The sequence below is a fragment of the Myxine glutinosa genome, chromosome 11, assembly GCF_964187855.1.
Source record: "Myxine glutinosa chromosome 11, kmMyxGlut1.1, whole genome shotgun sequence".
NCBI lineage: Eukaryota > Metazoa > Chordata > Myxini > Myxiniformes > Myxinidae > Myxine > Myxine glutinosa.
The window spans coordinates 136,130,632-136,152,770 of NC_136271.1; the positions used below are offsets into that span (position 1 = coordinate 136,130,632).

The 22,139-nt window shown below is 44.9% G+C and overlaps 1 protein-coding gene across 6 annotated transcripts in view; it reads right to left on the reverse strand.

Annotated features, from left to right (window-relative positions):
- LOC137436831 (nesprin-3) overlaps positions 1 to 22,139 on the reverse strand; it is a 97,312-nt gene that overhangs the window by 64,036 nt on the left and 11,137 nt on the right. For 4 of the 6 annotated variants that reach the window (XM_078787162.1, XM_078787163.1, XM_078787164.1 and 1 more), the window contains exons 1-3: positions 20,301 to 20,643; positions 15,773 to 15,965; positions 14,590 to 14,702 (exon numbers count right to left, since the gene is read on the reverse strand). In XM_078787162.1, coding sequence (XP_078643288.1) covers positions 14,590 to 14,702; positions 15,773 to 15,965; positions 20,301 to 20,516 — 522 coding nt within the window. In that variant the 5' untranslated portion in view covers positions 20,517 to 20,643. Of the gene's footprint in view, positions 1 to 14,589; positions 14,703 to 15,772; positions 15,966 to 20,300; positions 20,702 to 22,139 lie in introns of those variants that run through there. The other 2 variants (XM_068130984.2, XM_068130983.2) reach the window with 1 other exon arrangement.

Genomic DNA, 22,139 nt, shown 5'->3' on the forward strand with positions numbered 1-22,139 from the left:
GGAGTCGGCTGTATATATATTGTTACGTTTGTCGGGGTTAGGGATACCATAGACCAGGTAGAGTGCATAAATTATCATGCTCCGTATGCCACGATGAAGAAGAAGAACCACCATGTGATAAGTAGGGAATCTGTTTAGCCCGGATGTCGTGTAAGGTGTATCTTCATCCCCATTACAAGGAGTGGGGTATGTTAATTAGCTCAGGGATTATGGGTAATTTATCCCCTGTAAGTCGTAACCTCTGTAATTTATTTCATATGTCCCTTTTGGCACCACACCATAGACACATAGCCAAGCCACGCAATTGACATCCTAATTGAACTAACTAATTAAAAAGCCACCGGAAATCATGCATGAAGCACTAGTGCTAATTACCCAGACTTTGGAAGCACATAGGACGAAAGATCTGTGGGGCCACGCCCAGAAGGGCAGTGATTGGTTGGGGTTTTGATTGGCACAAGCCCAGGGTAAGATGGGACTTGCTGATAGGAGCAGAGATGGACTATCAAGAGGTGGCACTCGCTGATGGGGTTGGGACGGAGACGTGTTGAGATGACGTCACAGCCCGAGGAACAAAAAGACTGTGTTCCTGACATTTTGTCATCTTGCGCATGGGGAGTTCAGAACGCTCTGACCGACATCTCTCTTCTCCTTGGCTCCTTGCTCAGACCGACATTTCCCTCTCGTGTTCCTTGTCGTTCTGGAGACGATAGTGAACGGTCGCAATCCCCTCTTGCGCTTTTTCTCGCCTGGACCTCGTTCAAAGGGTGGCATTTTTCTCTCGGGCTCAAGGGAGCGATCATGAATGGCGGTGTTTGGAGATCTTGCTGGTGGCCGTGAGGAGGAAGAGCCGCGGCTTTCCAAGCAAGAGTGACGGGTGGACGAGCACTGCTTGCTCGCTGCAGCGCGCCGAGGCCCGGAGTGAACAGACGCAACGCGAGGCCTGGCTTCCCGCCCACGCGCCAACGGACGTGCGGTTCCCGCCAAGGCCCCGGACGATTTATACGATTACTGACGAGACCCCACCAGCGATCAGAGTTAAGTGCACACAAACGCTATTTATTTTCCAGTTATGTTACCGTCGTCTGTTTTCGGGTCTGTCATGGGGATGTCCCAATTTTGCAAGGAACGTGAGGAACGCGACAATATATATTTTTATGTTGGTGGGGTAGGGATTACCTTAGAACAGGTAGGATGTATAAATTAACATAGACACAGCCTGGTGTTGGCTTAGCGGTTAGGGTGCCGGCTTGGGATCCGAGGATCCTGGGTTCGAATCCCGGTCGATGGCTGAATTAACGCCAGGGGGGTTGACTCAGCCTGTCATCCTTCCGAGGTCGGCAAATTGAGTACCAGCTTGCTGGGATGAATGATCCCCGTGTGTACCCCGGGTTAGAATAGGTACACCGTATCCCTGCGCATCGTAAGAGCGTGACCAAGGGTTGGCATCAGGAAGGGCATCCGGCCATAAAAACATTGCCTCAAACAGGGAACCATGATTGTCATGGGGCCCGCAAGGCTAACCCCCGCTCTAGCGGGGAAAATGGCCTTAAAGCGATCATTCATTCATTTCATTCAGATGTCAGGTAAGATCCATCACCATGTAGTAAGTTTTGCTTAGCCGGTTGCCGCGTAAGAGTGAATATTTTTGGCCATACGAGGATGGCCCTTGTGTTAACTAGTTGTAGGGATTATGTTAATTCCCCTGTTCGTCAAACCTCAGTGATCTATCCTTTATCCTTTTTGGCACCGCACCACAGACACCAGTTAGAATGGCCATTAAACCACACTAAATAACAATAAAAAACCCCAGGAAGCCAGGACATTGAACGCTGCCGCTAATTACACCATTGGGAAGCACACAGACATCGAGCAGGCCGAAGACACGCCCCGATGAGCCGTCATTGGCCAGGGCGGAGTAAGAAGGCACTCACTGATTGGTAAAGAGAAGGGCGAGCAAGAAGCGGCGCGCTGATTGGTGAAGAGCTGGGCCGGTGGTGTTGGCCTGCCGGAGATTGGAAAAGAAGCGCCGAAGACGTCAGACCAGGAAGTTCGAAGAACTCTCGAACCGGCATTTTCATTCTTGCTCATGCTCCCTTGCTTCTTCTCCCTAGCGCTCTTGTGCCTGTTCACGTTCCGGACCTCGCGAGCGATTGTGCTTGGGCGATAGGCTCCAGGAAGCGGTCGGACCGACCGTGTTCAGAGACGCCATCAGGAGACATGCAGAGGCAGCAGGAAGAGCCGCGACCCGAGAACTGCGGTTCTCCGCGTGGACGAGCGCTGCTGGTCGCTGGAGCATGGCAGGGCGCCTGGTGAACAAAGGAAAACCATCGAGGCCGACTGGGCGTGTTCTCACACACAGAATTCCGGACCCGTTCGCAGACCCTGACGAGATCCCACCAGTGATCGGAGGAGCTAAGTGCACACACGCCCCATTATTTTCCAGTTTATTCTTCCCTTCGTCTGTGTTCAAGTCTGGTGTGGGGGACGTCCCGTTTAGGACTTTAGTTTCACCGTCACGTTTCTCTTGTTATCGGTATTTTCTTTTAATAAATCCTAGTTATTTTCCTTGTGCATTTTAAACCCGTTTTTGTTCGAGTTATTTCTGCAGGCTCGGGAATCGCCGGCGGAACCACAGGTAAGCTTCAGTTTTCCCTTCCCTTTCTTCCTCCGGCGCAGATATATAAAGTCCACATTTCATAAAGATATATAAAGATACTAGCCGAAAGCACCCGGCATTGCCCGGGTTCTTTTTGAATGAATTTACTACTATAGTTCAGCTTTTACTCGCAGCCCGTAGAAGTTTGACTACTACAATTCAGCTCAGCTTTTAATTGCAAAATGGGCCCAGCCCAGCCGAGGCGGCCTCGACCGGCCTCGCCACCTCGCCTAAAACCTTCCCGGGGCCTGTCCCGACATTTTTAGTTCTTTTTGAATGAATTTACGACTAAAATTCAGCTTTTACTCGTGGCCGTAGAAGATTGACTACTATAATTCAGCTCAGATTTTAATTGCGAAATGGGCCCAGCCCGGCCGAGGCGGCCTCAACCGACCTCGCCACCTCGCCTATAACCTTCCCGGGGCCCGTCCCGATATTTTTAGTTATTTTTGAATGAATATACTACTATAATTCAGCTTTTACTCGCGGCCGTAGAAGATTGACTACTATAATTCAGCTTTTTTTTTTTTTTTTTTTTTTTTTTTTTTTTTTTGTATACAAGATCGAGGCTCGTGAAAGAGCGAACATTAATCACACAGAAAGACAAACCGACACATAAAACATAACATAGGGAGCGGTAGACAAGATGGGGAGAGAGGGGGAAGGACACAAACACAACATTTGAGAGCAGGGACCGAGAGACATGGAGACATCGAGAGATCTGAGAGAGGGTGAGGGCTTTGGGGGGGGGGGGGCGTGGGAAGGGGGCAGTGGGAGAGGTATAAAACATATGGACACTGCCAGGACTTCCAGGAAAGAAGTTGGAATTTCAAACAAGGTGGATCTGGGGTGAATTAGCGGGGGTAGAAAAGATCAAGGTTTTGGATGGGGGAAGATAAGAGATGGTGGTGAACAGCTGTTTTAAAGACCTGGAGGGAGGAGTGGGATTGAAGGGAGTGAGGGAGTTTGTTCCAGAGGCGGGAGAAAAGAGGAATGAAAGAGTGAAGGTGAGCGGAGAGCCGAGATTTCGGCAGTTTAACCATCAGAGGGTTGCTGGCAGATCTTGTGCGACCTGTAGGAATATTTGGGGGACAGAGCACAGAGAGAGCTGGGGGTGCAAGGCCGGAGAGGAGTCGGTAGAAGACAGAAAGACCACCTACCTGCCTGCGGTGAGTGAGTGAAAGGCCTTCAGAGATAGCTTCATCGCGGGAGATTCCAATAATTCTGAAAGCTTTGGTTTCAACAGCGTGAAGCCGAGCTAGGTGTGAGGCAGGAGCACCGGCCCATAGGGGAGAACAGTATTCCATTGAGCTGCGGATGAAAGCCTTGTATGTGGTGAGGAGCTCAGGTGTGCCGAGGAAGGACTTCGCACGACGGAGGATGCCCAGTCGGCGACTGGCTTTGGAGGCCAGCTTGGAAATGTGGTTTTCCCAAGAAAGATCATGGCAGATAGTGAGACCCAAAATCTTGAGCGACAGAACTTCTTGGAGAGGATTGTTGAGAAAGTAGATGGGAGGGTTGTCCAGTCGATCTTTTCGGAGAGACATAGTAAGAGTGTGAGATTTGTCAGGATTGAAAGACATGTTCCACTTGTTTGACCAGTCTGTGATTTTGTCCAGGTCTTCAGAGAGCGAGGAGGCAGCAGACTGCCGATCTGAGGGAAGAGGAATGGAGCGGCAGAGAGTGGAGTCATCAGCAAAGAGATAGAGAGGATTTTCGAGAGAGTCAGAGAGATCATTGATGAAGACCAGAAAAAGCACGGGGCCCAGAACACTGCCTTGGGGAACTCCAGCCTGAACAGGAAGAGGAGATGAGAGAAACCCATTCAGGGCCACACGTTGACGACGACTAGAGAGGAAGTCCGCCAGCCATGCGTGGAGATTTCCATGGATACCAAAGGAGGAGAGTTTGGTGAGCAGAGCGGGGTGCCAGACCGTGTCGAAGGCACGTGATATGTCGAGGGAGACAGCTCTAATTTCCTGTTTGGCATTGAGGACCTCCATCCATTGTTGAGACAGCAGAAGCAGCATGTCCAGAGTAGAGTGACCTGGTCTGAAACCAAATTGATGATCAGAGATCAAGCCATTGGAGAAGAGGAAAGATTTCATATCAGAAGCAATGATGGATTCCATGACTTTGCTGATAATTGGGAGAAGGCTGATTGGTCTGTAGTTGCTAGGATCTGTTTTTGCACCTTTTTTGTGCAAAGCGGTGATGTTGGCTGATTTCCAAGCAGATGGCAGTTGACCTTGAGCAAAAGAGAGGGTGAAGAGAACAGAGAGAGGGTGAGATAGAGCAGCAGAGCAGGATTTTAGGACCCGTGGGCTGATGCCGTCGGGTCCAGTTGCAGAATCAGAGTCGAGGGTTGACAGAAACTTTTCCACCTTGTCAGGAGGAAAGGACACGGAGTCCAGAAGCAGCAGGGTACGACTGGGTATGGTGGGTACAGAGAGGGATGGGTTTGGGACACAAGATTTAGAGGCAAACACAGAGTTGAGGCATTCAGCTTTTTCACGTGCGGAGTCAGCTGTGTAGCCGTTTGAGGTAAGGGAGGGGATGGAGGGGGAACAAACACCAGAAACGGATTTGACCAGACGCCACCAGGATTTGGAAGAGGGAGACAGATAAGAGAGTTCGGTCTTGAGAACGGAGAGATATTGTTTCCTGGCTCTCCTGAGGGTGGACACACACTTGTTTCGGGCTTTGTGAAAGGAAATGAGATTTCCTTCCGTTGGATTTGCTTTCCAGGAGACGAAGGCAAGTTGTTTCTGGGCAACAGCCTCACCACAAGATTCCGTGTACCATGGACGGGAGGAAGGGTATGACAACTGAAGACGAGATGGGATAAATCTGTGCATGAGAGAGAGCAATTTACTTTGGAAGAATTCCCAGGATGAGTTGATGTCAGAGGTGGTAGAGATGGGAGACCAGTCCAGATGATTGATGGCTGCTTGAAGACCGTGCCAGTTGGCCTGAGTGAAATGCCAGACTCGTCGACGCTGAGCAGGCTCCCTGAGGATGGTCAGAGAGATGTCCACTTTAACAAGGACATGATCAGATGATCCGATCGGAGCAGAAGAAGAGCAGCAGACATTTTCAGGGAAAAAGCTAAGCTTTTAATTGCGAAATGGGCCCAGCCCGGCCGAAGCGGACTTGACCGGCCTCGCCACCTAGCCTAAAACCTTCCCGGGGCCCGTCCCAACATTTTTTGTTTTAGAGGTTTCCTCCTATCTTTCACCGTTCAGGTGATTAGTGCGTGCAGACAAACAAACAAACAAACAAACAAAAACCTTCTTTTATACATATAGAAGATAGATAGATATAATAGATATAAAGCAGATGTATAAAGTCCACATTTGAACTGAACGCCCAGGAGTAACGCTCGATTGCCTTCCGTGACTCTCCCGGTGTTAACTGAGAGCAGTCACATGACAATTTATATATCATGAAATCCTTTCATCTCCTTTCTCTGTCAAGGCAAAGCGTGAGGCTTTTATATCTGTCAAGGCAGGGATGAGGCTTTTATATCAGTCATTATGCGACTTCATACCATCAGTGGAGAACCGCCAGTAAGGTGTCCCATACAGCCAATGCGGACATGCATGGCGATGACGTCATGACGTTCGCTCATTAGGGTGGAGAACCAGATTACAGATACTAATTAGTAACTCCCAGCCGCATCCAGATCGACTCCATATAATGAGTGGATACCAGAGATAATGTTGCCGTGTGGCAGGCGGTGCTTATCGCTCCCAGTAAGGTGCAGCAGCAGCTGTATGGGACACCTTACTGGCGGTTCCCCACTGAAGGTATGAAGTCGCATACTGACTGATGTATACTGAAACGCAAAAGAAACTTACCACCTTTGAAACCTTTAAATATCAACAATAACACTGCGTGTAGTAAATGTGTGAACTTATTTGTGGACAATAGTGTCCTCACTGTCAGACAAAACGGTCACTGATGGTCACTTGACCTTCAATGGTCACTTCATAGCACAGCTGTTGAACAGCCGTTTTGACTGTCAGTGATTAGCCAAGGGGTACAGGATGATTTTAATGAGTTGCACGTGATGTCTTGATATTGGCTTTAAAAAGGCAAGTGCAAAATGGGCATTTCAATCAACATGCCACGATTGTCAAGGGATCAACGGCAGCGTGCCCTGGGCATGCTGCAAGGCAGACTGAGCTACCTGCCACACACGCTATTGAAAGGGGACTGACATTGCACCCTGTGCTGTTCTGTACTGTAGAACAAACTGATGAGATGGTGTATCTTGGTCAAAAACTTGACATGTCATCAATAAAATGCCAATGTTTCAATTAGCAATTGTTGGTTTGTATGGTAGCTCAGTCTGCCTTGCAGCATGCCCAGGGCACGCTGCCGTTGATCCCTTGACAATCGTGGTATGTTGATTGAAATGCCCATTTTGCACTGGCCTTTTTAAAGCCAATATCAAGACATCACGTGCAGCTCATTAAAATCATCCCGTACCCCTTGGCTAATCACTGACAGTCAAAACGGCTGTTCAACAGCTGTGCTATGAAGTGACCATCCATGACCGTTTTGTCTGACAGTGAGGACACTATTGTCCACAAATAAGTTCACACATTTACTACACGCAGTGTTATTGTTGATATTTAAAGGTTTCAAAGGTGGTAAGTTTCTTTTGCGTTTCAGTATACATACATATATATATATATATATATATATATATATATATATATATATATATATATATATATATATATATATATATATATATATATATATACAGTGAAACCTTGACTTACGAGTTTAATTCGTTCTGTGACCGAGCTCGTAACTCAATTTGCTCGTTTCTCAAATTAAATTTCCCCATTAAAAGGCATTGAAATGCTATTAATCCGTTCCAGCCCCCAAAAAACCACACCAATTTTTTTTGTTACGTGTTTTTAAATAAGAAAAATGTACTTTATAAATAACAAATAATGTATAAACAAGCACGACCTCGTATATACTGTTCATAATAAAAGAGAATGTTGTAGCGACCCATGGGTCCCTCAAGCAAGACCGGCATCAGAATCTCCTTGCTCCAGCCGGTGACGTCACCGGCGGGGATCCCCGGTGCCAGAGTGGCTGGTCACGTGACCGCCAAAGCGTCCCGCGCGTGCGGGTATAATGAGCTACACCTGTGGATCACGTGACCACCAAGCGAGGCGTGGCTTTCGGTTTGGGTTTTTGGTTTTGCTTTATAAGGCAGCCCGATAAACGGGCTTTTTAGTGTTCCCGAGTTGGTTTTACGAATAAACATCTTCTCGGACGAGTTTGTGCCTTGCCATCCTTTTATCCGTATTCTGCTGGAGTCCAGACTCCTTCAATGTAAAGAAATAAACTGGTTTTATTAAGTGTTGTGGCGGACACGAAAGCACTGACGTGGTGACATCACCCCGCACACCAAGTGGGGGTGGGCCACGCCGGGGAGAGAGGCGTGGCCTCAGGATATAGACGGGGCGCGCAGCCTTGAGCTGCTCAGTGCTGCAGTTTGAATAAAGACTCTTTACTTGTATGAACCGCGTTGTCCGCTTGCTCCTTGCGTAAGCATTAGCGTGCGCAGCATCGCGCTACAGTGCATTTACCTTGAAGATCAGACGAAGATGCTGGCGGAGGTGGAGGAGATAACTTTTGCCCTTTTCGCCACACTTTCCTCGCTTTCACTTGCAGGGCGTTTCAATAAAAACCTGTCCAACGAGGTTTGTTTCTTCCTCCCTTTCAAAATGTTTCGAAAATTCTCCATCTCTTCATGGATAGAGGTCCGGAGCTTTGAAATAATCGTAACGCCCTTGGCTGGCGTTATAGCCTTTATCGACTCCTTCTGCTTCAAAATCGTACATATCGTAGAAGTACTACGATCGTACTGCCTCGCCAAGTCGACAACACGCACACCTCGCTCATGTTTTTCGACGATTACGTGTTGTATATCCAAGCACATCATCCTCTTCTTCTTCTCAGCACTGCCCTTGGCACTCAATTTCTTAGGACCCATGGTTAAAACTAAGAAATTTTCCAACATAACCAACATGCGAAAACAAAGCAGCAGCGATATACGGCAGAGATGCTTGCACGGCAAGATAACCACGTGACCGGAACCCACCTGGTGGCGGGTGGCGTAAGCTCGTAACTCAGATCTCGGCTCGCATCTCAAAGCAAAAAACCGCCCGAGCGACGGCTCGTATCTCGGAAAACTCGTAAGTTGGTGCACTCGTAAGTCAAGGTTTCACTGTATATATATATACAGTGAAACCTTGACTTACGAGTTTAATTTGTTCTGTGACCGAGCTCGTAACTCAATTTGCTCGTTTCTCAAATTAAATTTCCCCATTAAAATGCATTGAAATGCTATTAATCCGTTCCAGCCCCCAAAAAACCACACCAATTTTTTTTGTTACGTGTTTTTAAATAAGAAAAATGTACTTTATAAATAACAAATAATGTATAAACAAGCACGACCTCGTATATACTGTACATAATAAGCGGCGTTACGCGCGCTGCTTGTAAACAAGGAGGAAGCGGACAATGCGGTAATTTGTAAGAGTCTTTATTCAAGAGCTCACTGTAACACTGGCGCGCTCCGGGCTGCGCGCCCGGTGTATATCCTGAGGCCACGCCTACCCTTCGGCGTGGCCCCCGCCCACTTGGTGCGCGGAATGATGTCACCACGCCAGTGAGCTTCCGTGTCCGCCACAATGTAAAGAAATAAACTGGTTTTATTAAGTGTATTTACCTTGAAGATCAGACGAAGATGCTGGCGGAGGTGGAGGAGATGACTTTTGCCTTTTTCGCCACACTTTCCTCGCTTTCACTTGCAGGGCGTTTCAATAAAAACCTGTCCAACGAGGTTTGTTTCTTCCTCCCTTTCAAAATGTTTCGATCGTACTGCCTCGCCAAGTCGACAACACGCACACCTCGCTCATGTTTTTCGACGATTGCATGTTTTATATCCAAGCACATCATCCTCTTCTTCTTCTCAGTACTGCCCTTGGCACTCAATTTCTTAGGACCCATGGTTAAAACAAAGAAATTTTCCAAAATAACCAACATGCGAAAACAAAGCAGCAGCGATATACGGCAGAGATGCTTGCACGGCAAGATAACCACGTGACCTGAACCCACCTGGTGGCGGGTGGCGTAAGCTCCAAAATAACCAAAATGCGAAAACAAAGCAGCAGCGATATACGGCAGAGATGCTTGCACGGCAAGATAACCACGTGACCGGAACCCACCTGGTGGCGGGTGGCGTAAGCTCCAAAATAACCAAAATGCGAAAACAAAGCAGCAGCGATATACGGCAGAGATGCTTGCACGGCAAGATAACCACGTGACCGGAACCCACCTGGTGGCGGGTGGCGTAAGCTCCAAAATAACCAAAATGCGAAAACAAAGCAGCAGCGATATACGGCAGAGATGCTTGCACGGCAAGATAACCACGTGACCGGAACCCACCTGGTGGCGGGTGGCGTAAGCTCGTAACTCAGATCTCGGCTCACATCTCAAAGCAATAAACCGCCCGAGCGACGGCTCGTATCTCGGAAAACTCGTAAGTTGGTGCACTCGTAAGTCAAGGTTTCACTATATATATATATATATATATATATATATATATATATATATATATATATATATATATATATATATATATATATATACAGTCACATGAAAAAGTAAGTACACCCCATGTAAAGTTTTGACTTTTTCAACATATTTCAACATACAGCTATTTGATCTTCATTTCAACAATATTGACAGGTAAAGGTGATATAATATAACAAATATCATGAAACATTTACATTTTGTAGTCCATTGTATAATTTAAATAAACATAAATGCAAATTTCGCATGTGGAAAAAGTAAGTACATCCCGACATTTATCACTACTTCAAATACCTAAAATTAGAATCAGGTGCACCAGCTCAGGTGCAAATGATTAGAACATCGTTAGAGAGGATCTTGGAGGAACCTGTCTTATTTAAACCTCAGACATTTAGTTTGGTTTGCCCTTTGTTGTAGAAGTGTGCGGCGTCACCATGCCTAAATCAAAAGAGCTCTCTGAGGCCTTCAGAAAGAAGGTTATATCTATAAGGTGCCTACGAGTCTGGGAAGGGATTTAAAAAGATCTCCAAACAATTTGAAATCAATCATTCGACTGTCCGGAAGATCATCTACAAGTGGAGAAGATTCCAAACAACTGCCAACTTGTTCAGGCCACGCCCCCCCAGCAAGTTCAGCCCGAGAGCAGACCGCAAGATGCTGAAAGAAGTCTCTAAGAACCCCAGAATGTCATCACGGGACCTACAGGTAGCTCTTGCCACTGTTGATGTCAAAGTGCATGAGTCTACCATTATAAAGAGGCTGCACAAATTTGATCTACATGGGAGGTGTGCCAGGAGGAAACCTTTGCTGTCCAGAAAGAACATCAGGGCAAGACTAAGGTTTGCCAATGAACACCTAGGCAAAGACCAGCACTTCTGGAACAATGTGCTCTGGACAGATGAGTCAACGGTAGAGCTATTTGGTCACAGTACCTAAAGACATGTTTGGCGAAAACCAAAGACAGCATTTGACCACAAGAACCTGATACCAACTGTAAAGCATGGTGGTGGAAATATTATGGTTTGGGGCAGCTTTGCTGCATCAGGGCCTGGGCAGCTCACCATCATATAATCCACTATGAATTCTTCATTGTACTAGAGGGTGCTTGAACATAATGTGAGGCCATCTGTCGGAAAGTTTAAGCTCAACCGTAGGTGGACCTTGCAACATGACAATGACCCTAAACATATCAGTAAATCCACCAAGGAATGGCTGAAAAGAAAGAAATGGAGGGTTCTGGAATGGCCAAGTCAAAGCCCGGATCTAAATCCCATCGAGATGTTGTGGGGGGATTTGAAACGAGCTGTGCATGCAAGAAACCCCTCAAACATCGCACAGCTGAAAGAATTCTGCATGGAGGAGTGGGCAAAAATTTCTCCCAGTCGATGTCAGAGACTGGTAGACAGTTATAAGAAACGCCTACTTGAGGTCGTTTCTGCCAAAGGGGGCAATATCACCTATTAGAGCCAAGGGTATACTTACTTTTTCCACATGCGAAATTTGCATTTATGTTTATTTAAATTATACAATGGACTACAAAATGTAAATGTTTCATGATATTTGTTATATTATATCACCTTTAGTTATCAATATTGTTGAAATGAAGATCAAATAGCTGTATGTTGAAATATGTTGAAAAAGTCAAAACTTTACATGGGGTGTACTTACTTTTTCACGTGACTGTATATATATTGTGAGAAACCCCCGGTGAAACCACCTGTTCTCACCCAGTTTGGTGCCCCGCCCACCGCGTGACGTGACCTCCCTGGAGCCTCACGCGATTGGGAGGCGATTCAGCACGTGATTGGTGGAGGGTCAGAGAGCGCGGCCGCCATCTTGTGCAACGCACGCGGCTCGAAGGCTCCGAGTGGGAAAGATAAAAAGGGCTTTCCTTGAATCCTCACGACAGCCGAGTTGGGCTGGTCGATTACCGTTCTGTATTTTACGAGCGAGTAACTCCGGAAGAGAACGAGTGAATCCCGGATCTCGTAGATTGGACCCGCGAGTGATTCCCGGCTTCGTGTTGGAGCTACTGGCCGACCGTTCCTGCCGGCCTTGTGCGGTATTCCATCCTGTTACCCTCCGAGTCCCGGAGGTCGTCGATTGGAACCGCGAGAGATATTACCTGCGTCCTGGTTGGAGCCCCTGGTGCCGACCGTTCCTGCAGGCTGTGTGCAGTGTATTCAATTCTGTTACCATTTATAGTTTTGTGATCGAGCCAATAAATAATCGTGCCTTACCCCTAGAAGGCCGATTAAAACACAATTGTGTTTATTGCGTCTCTTTTGGTTCACTACGTGGATTACTTGAAGCCCGGACATTTACGTCCGTATTCCGTGCTGGGATACATTCCACAGACGGGATCGCGACAATATATACTGAAACGCAAAAGAAACTTACCACTTGTTTGAAATGTAATAAAATTGTAACAGTTCAAAATAAAACAAACCAACAATTGCTAATTGAAACATCGGCATTTTATTGATGACATGTAAAGTTTTTGACCAAGATACACCATCTCATCAGTTTGTTCTACAGTACAGAACAGCACAGGGTGCAATGTCAGTCCCCTTTCAATAGCGTGTGTGGCCACCATTGTTTTGGATACAGGCAGTGCATCGTCGGCGTATACTGCCGACCAGTCTTTGGATGGATTGCTGCTGGATTCTGTCCCACTCAGTCCTCAATGTCTGAAGCAGCTCTGCCCGTGTCCTGGCCCTGCCAACTACGCGTCTCCCAAGCTCATCCCACAGGTGCTTTATGGGATTCAGGTCAGGGGAGAGCGCAGGCCACTGCATGGTGTTGATGTTCTCGCCTTGGAGAAATGCAGTGGTAAAGCGAGCAGCATGGGGACGAGCGTTGTCATGCTGAAAGGTTCTCAGTTCTGGGTGGTCTAGCAGGAATGGCAGCAGATGAGGTCACAGGATGTTATCCACATACCGCTGGGCGTTAAGATTCCCATCCACAACCACCAGTGGCGTCCTGTACCGGCCTGATATGGCGGCCCACACCATCACACTTGGGCCACCCCACCTGTTGGCTTGGCGCACGCAACAATCGGCATATCGCTCGCCAGTTCTTCTCCAGACACGCTCACGCCCATCAGGACTGTCCACACAGAACCTTGACTCATCGCTGAAAGCGACCTCGTTCCACTGCGCCAAGGTCCACCGCTGATGCTGCTGGCACCATCTCTGTCGGTTGCGGCGATGGGCAGCCGTCATCACGGGGCCTCTGTATGGTCTTCTGGCAGTCAGACCATAGTCATGCAGTCGTCTTCGTGCAGTATCATTGGAGATCCGTGGGTTTGCACGCCCCGGAGTTTCTGCCGCAGTGCGGGATGCTGGACGGAATCGATCCCGCAGGTGACTTCGGACCATCTGCCTGTCCTGCCTTGCAGTGGTGACTCTTGGCCTCCCTGATCGAGGTCTGTCATCTGCAGAGTTGTGGAGGGTGTTTCTGTCCACCAGGGCCGATAGCGTCTGGTGTGAACAGCCAAGGCGACGTGCCACCTCAGGGTAGCTCAGTCCGCCTTGCAGCATGCCCAGGGCACGCTGCCGTTGATCCCTTGACAATCGTGGCATGTTGATTGAAATGCCCATTTTGCACTGGCCTTTTTAAAGCCAATATCAAGACATCACGTGCAGCTCATTAAAATCATCCCGTACCCCTTGGCTAATCACTGACAGTCAAAACGGCTGTTCAACAGCTGTGCTATGAAGTGACCATTGAAGGTTCAAGTGACCATCCGTGACCGTTTTGTCTGACAGTGAGGACACTATTGTCCACAAATAAGTTCACACATTTACTACACGCAGTGTTATTGTTGATATTTAAAGGTTTCAAAGGTGGTAAGTTTCTTTTGCGTTGCAGTAGATATAGATATAGATATAGATATAGATCTAGATATGGATATATGGATATGGATATGGATATAGATATAGATATAGATATGGATATGGCTATATCGATATCGATATAGATATAGATATAGCATGATATTTCAATATGTTGTGGATGGGTTATGACAAAACTTGGTGGGTGAATAGACGGTCCATAGACAAGAACAAGCCGATTAGATTTTGGTTCAGGTCCGAATCCAAATCTGGCCTATCACTGGACTACAAAACGTAAACTGTTCAGCCTGGCGCTCTACCGAGTATCGTATGCGTTCTACCGAGTATCGTTATAGTTTACAATCTGTTTTTGGGTCTATTTGAAGTGACAGTTACAAAAATGGCAACAATAAGTAAAAATAGCAGGACGTATTGAACGTCTTAACGACACCAAAACTGACATACCTGCATTCTTACAAGCTGCTTGTCCACTTCATGCACATTTTCACCTGCCAGTCCTCCATCAGTCAACTCATCCTGTGCCATCGCCAGCCACAGGTGAAAGCCACGTACTGAGTCTACAGAAGAACAAGGGGAAAACGATGCAAAGACTGCAATGCAATATCAATGTCTGACAAGTAAGGCGACTCATTTACTCCGAACCAAGGAAGAGATTAGGGTTTCACGAGTTTTTGCATGAAATAAAACATTCCCATTATGTTTCAAATGGATGGATGGCAACGATTGATGTCAATTCCAACTGTAAAGTTGCACCTCGGGTGTGTATGTGTTTCTTTTGTGAGTTGCAACTTTTCCCATCGGGTTATGTTTCCATCTGGGAATTTGTCGAATGAAAAGGGAATGAAAAGCATGAATGTGTCCATTATGCTATTCATAGCCTGAAGGTTTGTGCTGCTGAAGGCTCTTTTATACACACAGACTCATTTTTAGCACCATTTTGGTCAAAGAGAGCAAGTTAAGTAACAATGTGCACATACTTATTATATTATCGATACAATACAAAACATTTCCAATTGCAAATTCAAAAAAGGGAAATCTTCCTGCCTGTGGAACAAACTTCCACATTCTCTACAATTTCATTCTTCCCTCCATGTCTTCAAGACAGCTATTCACACCATCTCAGGTCATCCCCAATCCAAAACCATGATCTTTTATACCCTCGTTAACCCCATCTCGAAGCACTCCTCCTTCCAATTTTCCAGTTTTCCTTCCTGATAGTTTTCTTCTGTATCCTTCCTGCCAACCCCATGTATCGATCCATTGCTGCCACCTATTCCTCACCACACCCATTGTTTGTCCAGCTTTCCCTCTATTTTGTCCTTCAACTCCACTGTTGGTGTTTCCCCCCTTTCTACTGTTCCTTTTGTCCTGTTGCATCCTGTTCCATTCAGTGTTCTAGCTGTTGTAGTGCACGTGACCTTTTGCCCACCTGATCACCATCAGTCTGTTAACCCGCAATCCTCTATCATTTCGCTCTTCCATGAAACTCGACTTTTGATTAGAAAAAAAAGTAGGATTGACACACTTACAACTCCCCAATTCCTCAATTCTTCCCTCCCACCACCTCCCCAGCCACAGACATTACACATGACCAATAACATGTTATTAAACAGTGAACAGCTATCACCTGAAAATTCCTGCACAAGGTTGGCGATATCTTCACTGGTTTCCACAGACGAGGGTGAAGCCGCTATTTTACCCAGCAAGATGGTAAATTCAGTGTGAAGACTGGTCACGTTTCTCCAAGCAGGGACTTGCGCCTTTGCTTCCATTGTTGTACATCCTCGGACCTCCAAAACCAGACACTCTTCTCCACCTGCCTGTGAGGGAAAGACCAATCGTAATGAAACAAGCAAAGGTGGTCTTCATCTTAGTGTCCGTTATAAGGGACCATCTATAAACGACGCAAGCAAAAATAACAGTATTTGACTGTCAACGTCTCCGCATTTGCAATGTGCACCATCCATCACGTGGCTCTCAGATCCCCTGTCCTTCCTCTTTTTTCGCCATTCCTCACCTTCCATTATTATTTCCCCTATCCTTCTCCCACCCCCTCCTTATCCCTCATCATTCCCCACTTTTGCATATATAACATGTAGGGTGGCTGCTTACGTAACAATCGTAGTAATACAAAAATGTTGACAAATGGGCTAAAAAGAAAATACAAAGCAAAAAGGCTTTTGAAAAAGAGGATAATTTTGTAAAAGTGAATGAAACTAGAAAACATCTGAAAATGCAAAGCCCATCTGCGTCCCTTTGTATTTAGACATCTTCTTCTTCCATAAGCTAAACATGACGAAAACAGTTTAAAAAAAGATACATAATGAAGATTGATGGATTTTATGCAGCCTTGACCTTTGAACTTTTGATCAAAAAGAAATAATCAGCTTTTAGCTTTTGATTGGTGAACCAATTCTGTGACCCAATATGCACATTCTTCAAATTTCAGGTCAATCGGATGAAAAGTAGCAATTTTATGCATCCTCGACCTTTGGATCTAAAAAAATTAAAACAATTGGCACCTAGCTTTTGAATAGCAAACCAATTTAGTGACCCAATATGCAAGTTCTTAAATTTCAGGTCATTCAGATGAAAATTGACGATTTTGTGTGATGCTGACCTTTGACCTTTTGACCAAATTATGAATTTCCCTTATCCATATTATCATAATAAAGCATTGTTGAAAATTTGATAACAAAACTCAAATGGATGACAAAAAAAAAAAACTGCTGCGTGGGGACAGGCTAATTAACTCGTCTCAAAATTAAATATTCCATTTCAAAGTTTGACGAAATTTTATGCAAATACTGAACACGGTTATCAATGTAAAAAGATAAAAATCAATAAAGAATTTTCAGAACACACAAGGACACATTAAAATATTCGTCTCTGATGTATACCTTAGCATAATAGTATTTAGTACATGCTGTACAGCGGTTAAGGGGTTAACAATGAGTAGGAACAACCGAGTAATATTAAATATGTTTAGTCTGATTTGGAAATGTCGTATTTATCACGATATTCTATTCAATACAAAAACTAGAACGCCACTCAGTAGAGCGCATACTCCCGCCGTGGGTTTAGTTGGAATAATACGTTTTGTTTAACATCCCCTCTCCCCAAAACAATAAATGAAAAAGAAAGTAGGCCTGAACTGGCAGAGAATTTATTTTGATATATCTCGGAATTAGAGGAGAAAAACATCATTTAAGAATAAGAATAAAATCTTTAATGCAGTAAAACAGAAAAATCTTTCCCCAAAAAATTCCCAAAAAAATTCCTGGATCCGGAATAATATCCTGAGCTAAACCAAAAACGAATCAATTCTTCCTTATGACAAGGGCAATCATCCCACCAACTTTCATCCAAATCCGTTCAGAACTTTTCCAGATATCTTGTTCACAAACACATGAACACATGAACATACGAACACACACACGGACGGACGGACACGATCGAATGCGTTACTCCCTGGCGGGAGTAATAAACCTGACATTCGCAGAGCCAGAACCAGAATTATTTATTTGGTCTGGGAAGCCCATGTGAGGTTTCTTCTTCAGCCTCTCACAACCCTGGGTGAATATGCGATTATTTTTTTTTAAAGTTGGAATATTGCCAAATCTGTTTTATTCGTTTGTTAATATACCTCAGCCATTGACAAATCTGGAATTATAATTTTATTTGAGGTTCAAATTAACCCGGGAGATTGTGTCAAACGATGCCTGCAAGTCTGTACATGTGATAAATAATTAATCGTCCACAGTCGAAGACTCTTCTTCTTCACGCAATAACAACTTCTAGCTTCCAGACCGTACATCCAATGATCTTCAAATTTTGCACAATTGTTACTCTTCATGACTTCTACTACAGTATGAAGTTTCACGGCGATCAATTAAGTAGATCAAGAGATATAAATGTTTTTATTATTTGCGTTTAATTAACGATGTCTGCCAAACCACGTGACCTATCGCAAATTCCAAAAGGACATTTTAGTAGACTGATATGCTGAACAGATCTGTGAAGTTTCCCTCGATTGGATCACAAATGAGGGAGGAGCTAGGTTTTAAATGTTTGTGCTTAAAAACATCATGACTCTGAAACCATGTGATGCATGACGCCATGCTCGCTGACCTTTTTGTTCGCCATGGGTATGCGATTCTGCCTGCAAAGTTTGGCCTCGATCTGTTCAGGCGTTTTGGAGAAAATTGGATTTTAGTGTTTTTCACTCAAAACAATATGGCGGCCGAACCACATGACCTGTGACGTCATAATTACCATAAAAATATTCTACAGACTGTGTACCTCCTATGGTGAAAATTTGCTCTCAATTACTCCAATTATTGCAGAGAAAATGTATTTTAAAGGAAAACAGAAAAGAAAATTCCCCAAAAATATTCCTGGATCCCGAATAATATCCTGAGCTTCACCAAAAACTAATCAATTCTTCCTTATCCCAAGGGCAATCATCCCACCAACTTTCATCCAAATCCGTTCAGAACTTTTCCAGATATCTTGTTCACAAACACACGAACACACGAACACACACACGGACGGACAAGATCGAATGCATTACTCCCTAGCGGGAGTAACTATAAGGATACTCGGTAGAGCGCATACCTCCACCAGGCTGAACAGTTTACGTTTTGTAGCCCAGTGATAGGCCAGATTTGGATTCGAACCAGAACCAAAATCTAATCAGCTTGTTATTGTCACCTCACCAACTCATCCACCAAGTTTTGTCTGAATATGTCCACAACTTTTTGAGGTATCGTGCTATATATCGTTTTTGGCTCAATTTCGCAATGGTAAAGAATCACTTTAAAAATTGTCATATCCGGATCCAGATCTTTACCAAAATCGAATCAATTCGTCCATGTCACATACCCAACCTCTCCATCAAATTTCATCCAAATCCGTCCATACATTTTTGAGATATCCTGCTCACAGACAACACTCAGACAGACAAACTAAACAGGGGTGAATACGTAACGTCTGTCCACTTTCGGTGGCGGGGCTATAAAAAAAAAATCAGTTCATAGTGTGTCCTTCCTTTGCAATTCATTGCCGGTAATTTATAACTCCAGATGAGTATGAACCACCTTTGCCAATCAAAATATGCTGTCAATTACTGAATAGGTGACTGGCCAATCACGAACAACAATGCCTCTCTTTGTGGTGTCCCATGACCATTAATTTGATCTGGTGGTTGCATCTTTTCAATGGTAAAGCTACGGTGATAATGCAGTGCCCACTATGATTGGCTAGAGTACATGCACACAATGGCCTACTATTGGCGAATAGTATCATGGGGTCTTATAGCCTCAGTAGAAGGCTGACAATTCATAAAACCACCAACGAGTAAAATAATTACATGTTATGTCAAAAACTATAAAAATATATCATCAACAGACATTAACCCATCACTTATACCAATTACTTCTTCACGCTCTTTTTTTTTTTTTTTCTCTCACCTTCCCATGCGGTCAGCCAAGGAAAGTATTTTCTTTTTCTCCACGTGTCTTTCACAAACCGGCCGGCTAGCACTGACCTTCAACAGGAAACAATTTGGCAAGGAATTTGTAATTTCTACAGGGTGCTGGTGATACCTCACCTACTCTTCACGGAAGACATGGTAGGATCTTTAATGTCCACTAACAAATGCGAGCAGACAGGACACAGTGCTTAACGTCCAAACCATAATGGCTTCTTCTTCCTCTTCCATATGCAGCTCAAGGCTGCGGGTACCATCATTGGCTGAGGGCGTGGCTGAGCCCCTGATGCAATACCCTCTGCTGGTTAGGCCAAGAATTTGGAATTCCGTCAGGTTGCTGGCGATAGCTCGCTTACTCTTCGTGAAGGACTCCATGGGATCTTTAACGTTCGCCAACTAATGCCGGCAGATGGGACGCCCAGTTTAACGTCCATCCGAGGGACGGTAGACCCATTGATGAATCTCCCTGCCTGTGAAACATCAGAACCTGTAAGGCCTGTAGGGCCTCGGCGATCATGCCAGCAACACATTATGGATGCATATTGAGCATATAACATGCTAAGCAAATACACAATGTTTACCTCTGGTTATGAAGAAGCCTGAAGGAAAATAAGCCATTCATTATTTTAAAACCAATCTCCGATGAATACAATGGTAGACATACCTCAGACGGGCACTCAAGGTTATTCCGAGTCTCAATTTCCGCATTGTGCATGATGTCATCAATGGGCTGCAAATGTGCATCTTGTGTTTCAGGTATTTTGTCCTCAATAGTGACGTCTTCACTTACAATGTCCTCCACTTTGGTTCCATCCAAGTCCAAGCTCTCTCCCAGTCTACATTCATCATTTGTAGATTTTTCTTCAACTGGAGCAGCCATACCAGATGGCACAGTCTCTGATCTTGAAAAATCAGACTTGTTTTGAGGAGGTTCTCACTTTTGTTCCTTTTTTATCCCCACTTCCTATTCCCACCTCTTTCTTTTCCTCAATTCCTCTGCAGACCCTCTCCACACCTCTTGAGGCCCATCAGCGATACGGTCCAAAGTTTCACGTCATTTTCAACCTGTTTGTGAAACAACGGCAAAGAGTTGTGTTAGTTCTTCACATTCCACAAATTATTCTTCAAAAACCAAATTGTATGTGCGGCGTCCAGAAAGTGATCAGAACCAGATACTCACGATAGTCCAAGAACCACCAACTTTTTTATTTGTTTAATAAACACATCTAAGTATATTGATCACAAGTCAGGAAAACATTTCCTTACTAACTACATACATTTATATGTTAAGAAAACCTTGGAGTTGCTCAAACTTTTACAAGTATCTCGGACTGAGAACTTTCAGAACTTCACTCGGTCCGTTGTTATCGCTTCAACGCAAAATTTCCATGTGAAGATTTGGCCGCAGAAAGAGTAGCTTTAGTGCATGTGCCGAAGAAACTAAGTTCATGCCAAAAATACTCCATTTCCTTATTCCTAGAATTATTGTAACAAGCTATTGGGCTAGGTTTGAAAAATAAATGCAATAAATTACTTAAAAACCAAAGTTCTTACCATTCGACTGATCAAACAAGAGCGATATTTCTGGGTAGAGAATACAAGTATTGAGATTCACATAGAACCAGAGGGAAACTGTTTTACCAGCACGGAAACACATCTGCATTAATTATGGTGGGGAAAATTTTCCAAAAGTTGCATTGCGGGATTCCATTCTGACCTCATCCTGCCAACAACGGACAACTTGGATAGTTTGGCAAACTTGTTTGGCCTCTGTTTTACAAACTACGAGCGCCGCAGGTCCGAGCGTGGAATCATGCAGTCGGAGAACTGTAAAGTTTATTTATCAAACCTCGTGATAGTTTTCAAAATTCTTAAAACAGAACCCCCTCCTTTCTCCTCCCTTCTCCCCTCTCCATCCCCTTCACCCACCCCGACCCCTCCTCAAAACTTTTTCCCGACTTACGACTGTCCCTTGTTTAAACAAATTTTCCTGGAAAAGATCCAAGTCATGGCTTCACCCACTCCCACGGAAGCTCAACACATGTATGAAATATTTCATGAGAGTGATTTAATTTTTTTTATAAATCAATTTAACTTGATATTAGTAACTTCCAACAGATGGGTGAGTGTGTGGGGGGCGGCTTGGGGGGGATGAGGGAAGGGTTAAAAAAGTTTTTCCTTCCCCAACAATGAACGAATGGTGCTGCATTATTGAAATTTGATGCAGCTGTTTGTCCTCTTCTATGTAATTTAGAACATGACACATTAATCCCAGTGGGCAGGGATGAGGGTCAAAGGTAGGGGTGGGCACAGTGTGAGGGTGGGATGTGCGGGCAGGGCGGGTGGGGACGGGTTTCCTGATGTCATTTGGAACAAAAGTCCCGCAACTTGAGTATTTCTGTTAGTTTAGAAACAACTAGCTGGCCAATCAAACTGAGGTATAGATATAGGGCAGAGTAAGTACATTAAAGTTTGTCAGTTAATGACAAAATTCTGATGAACA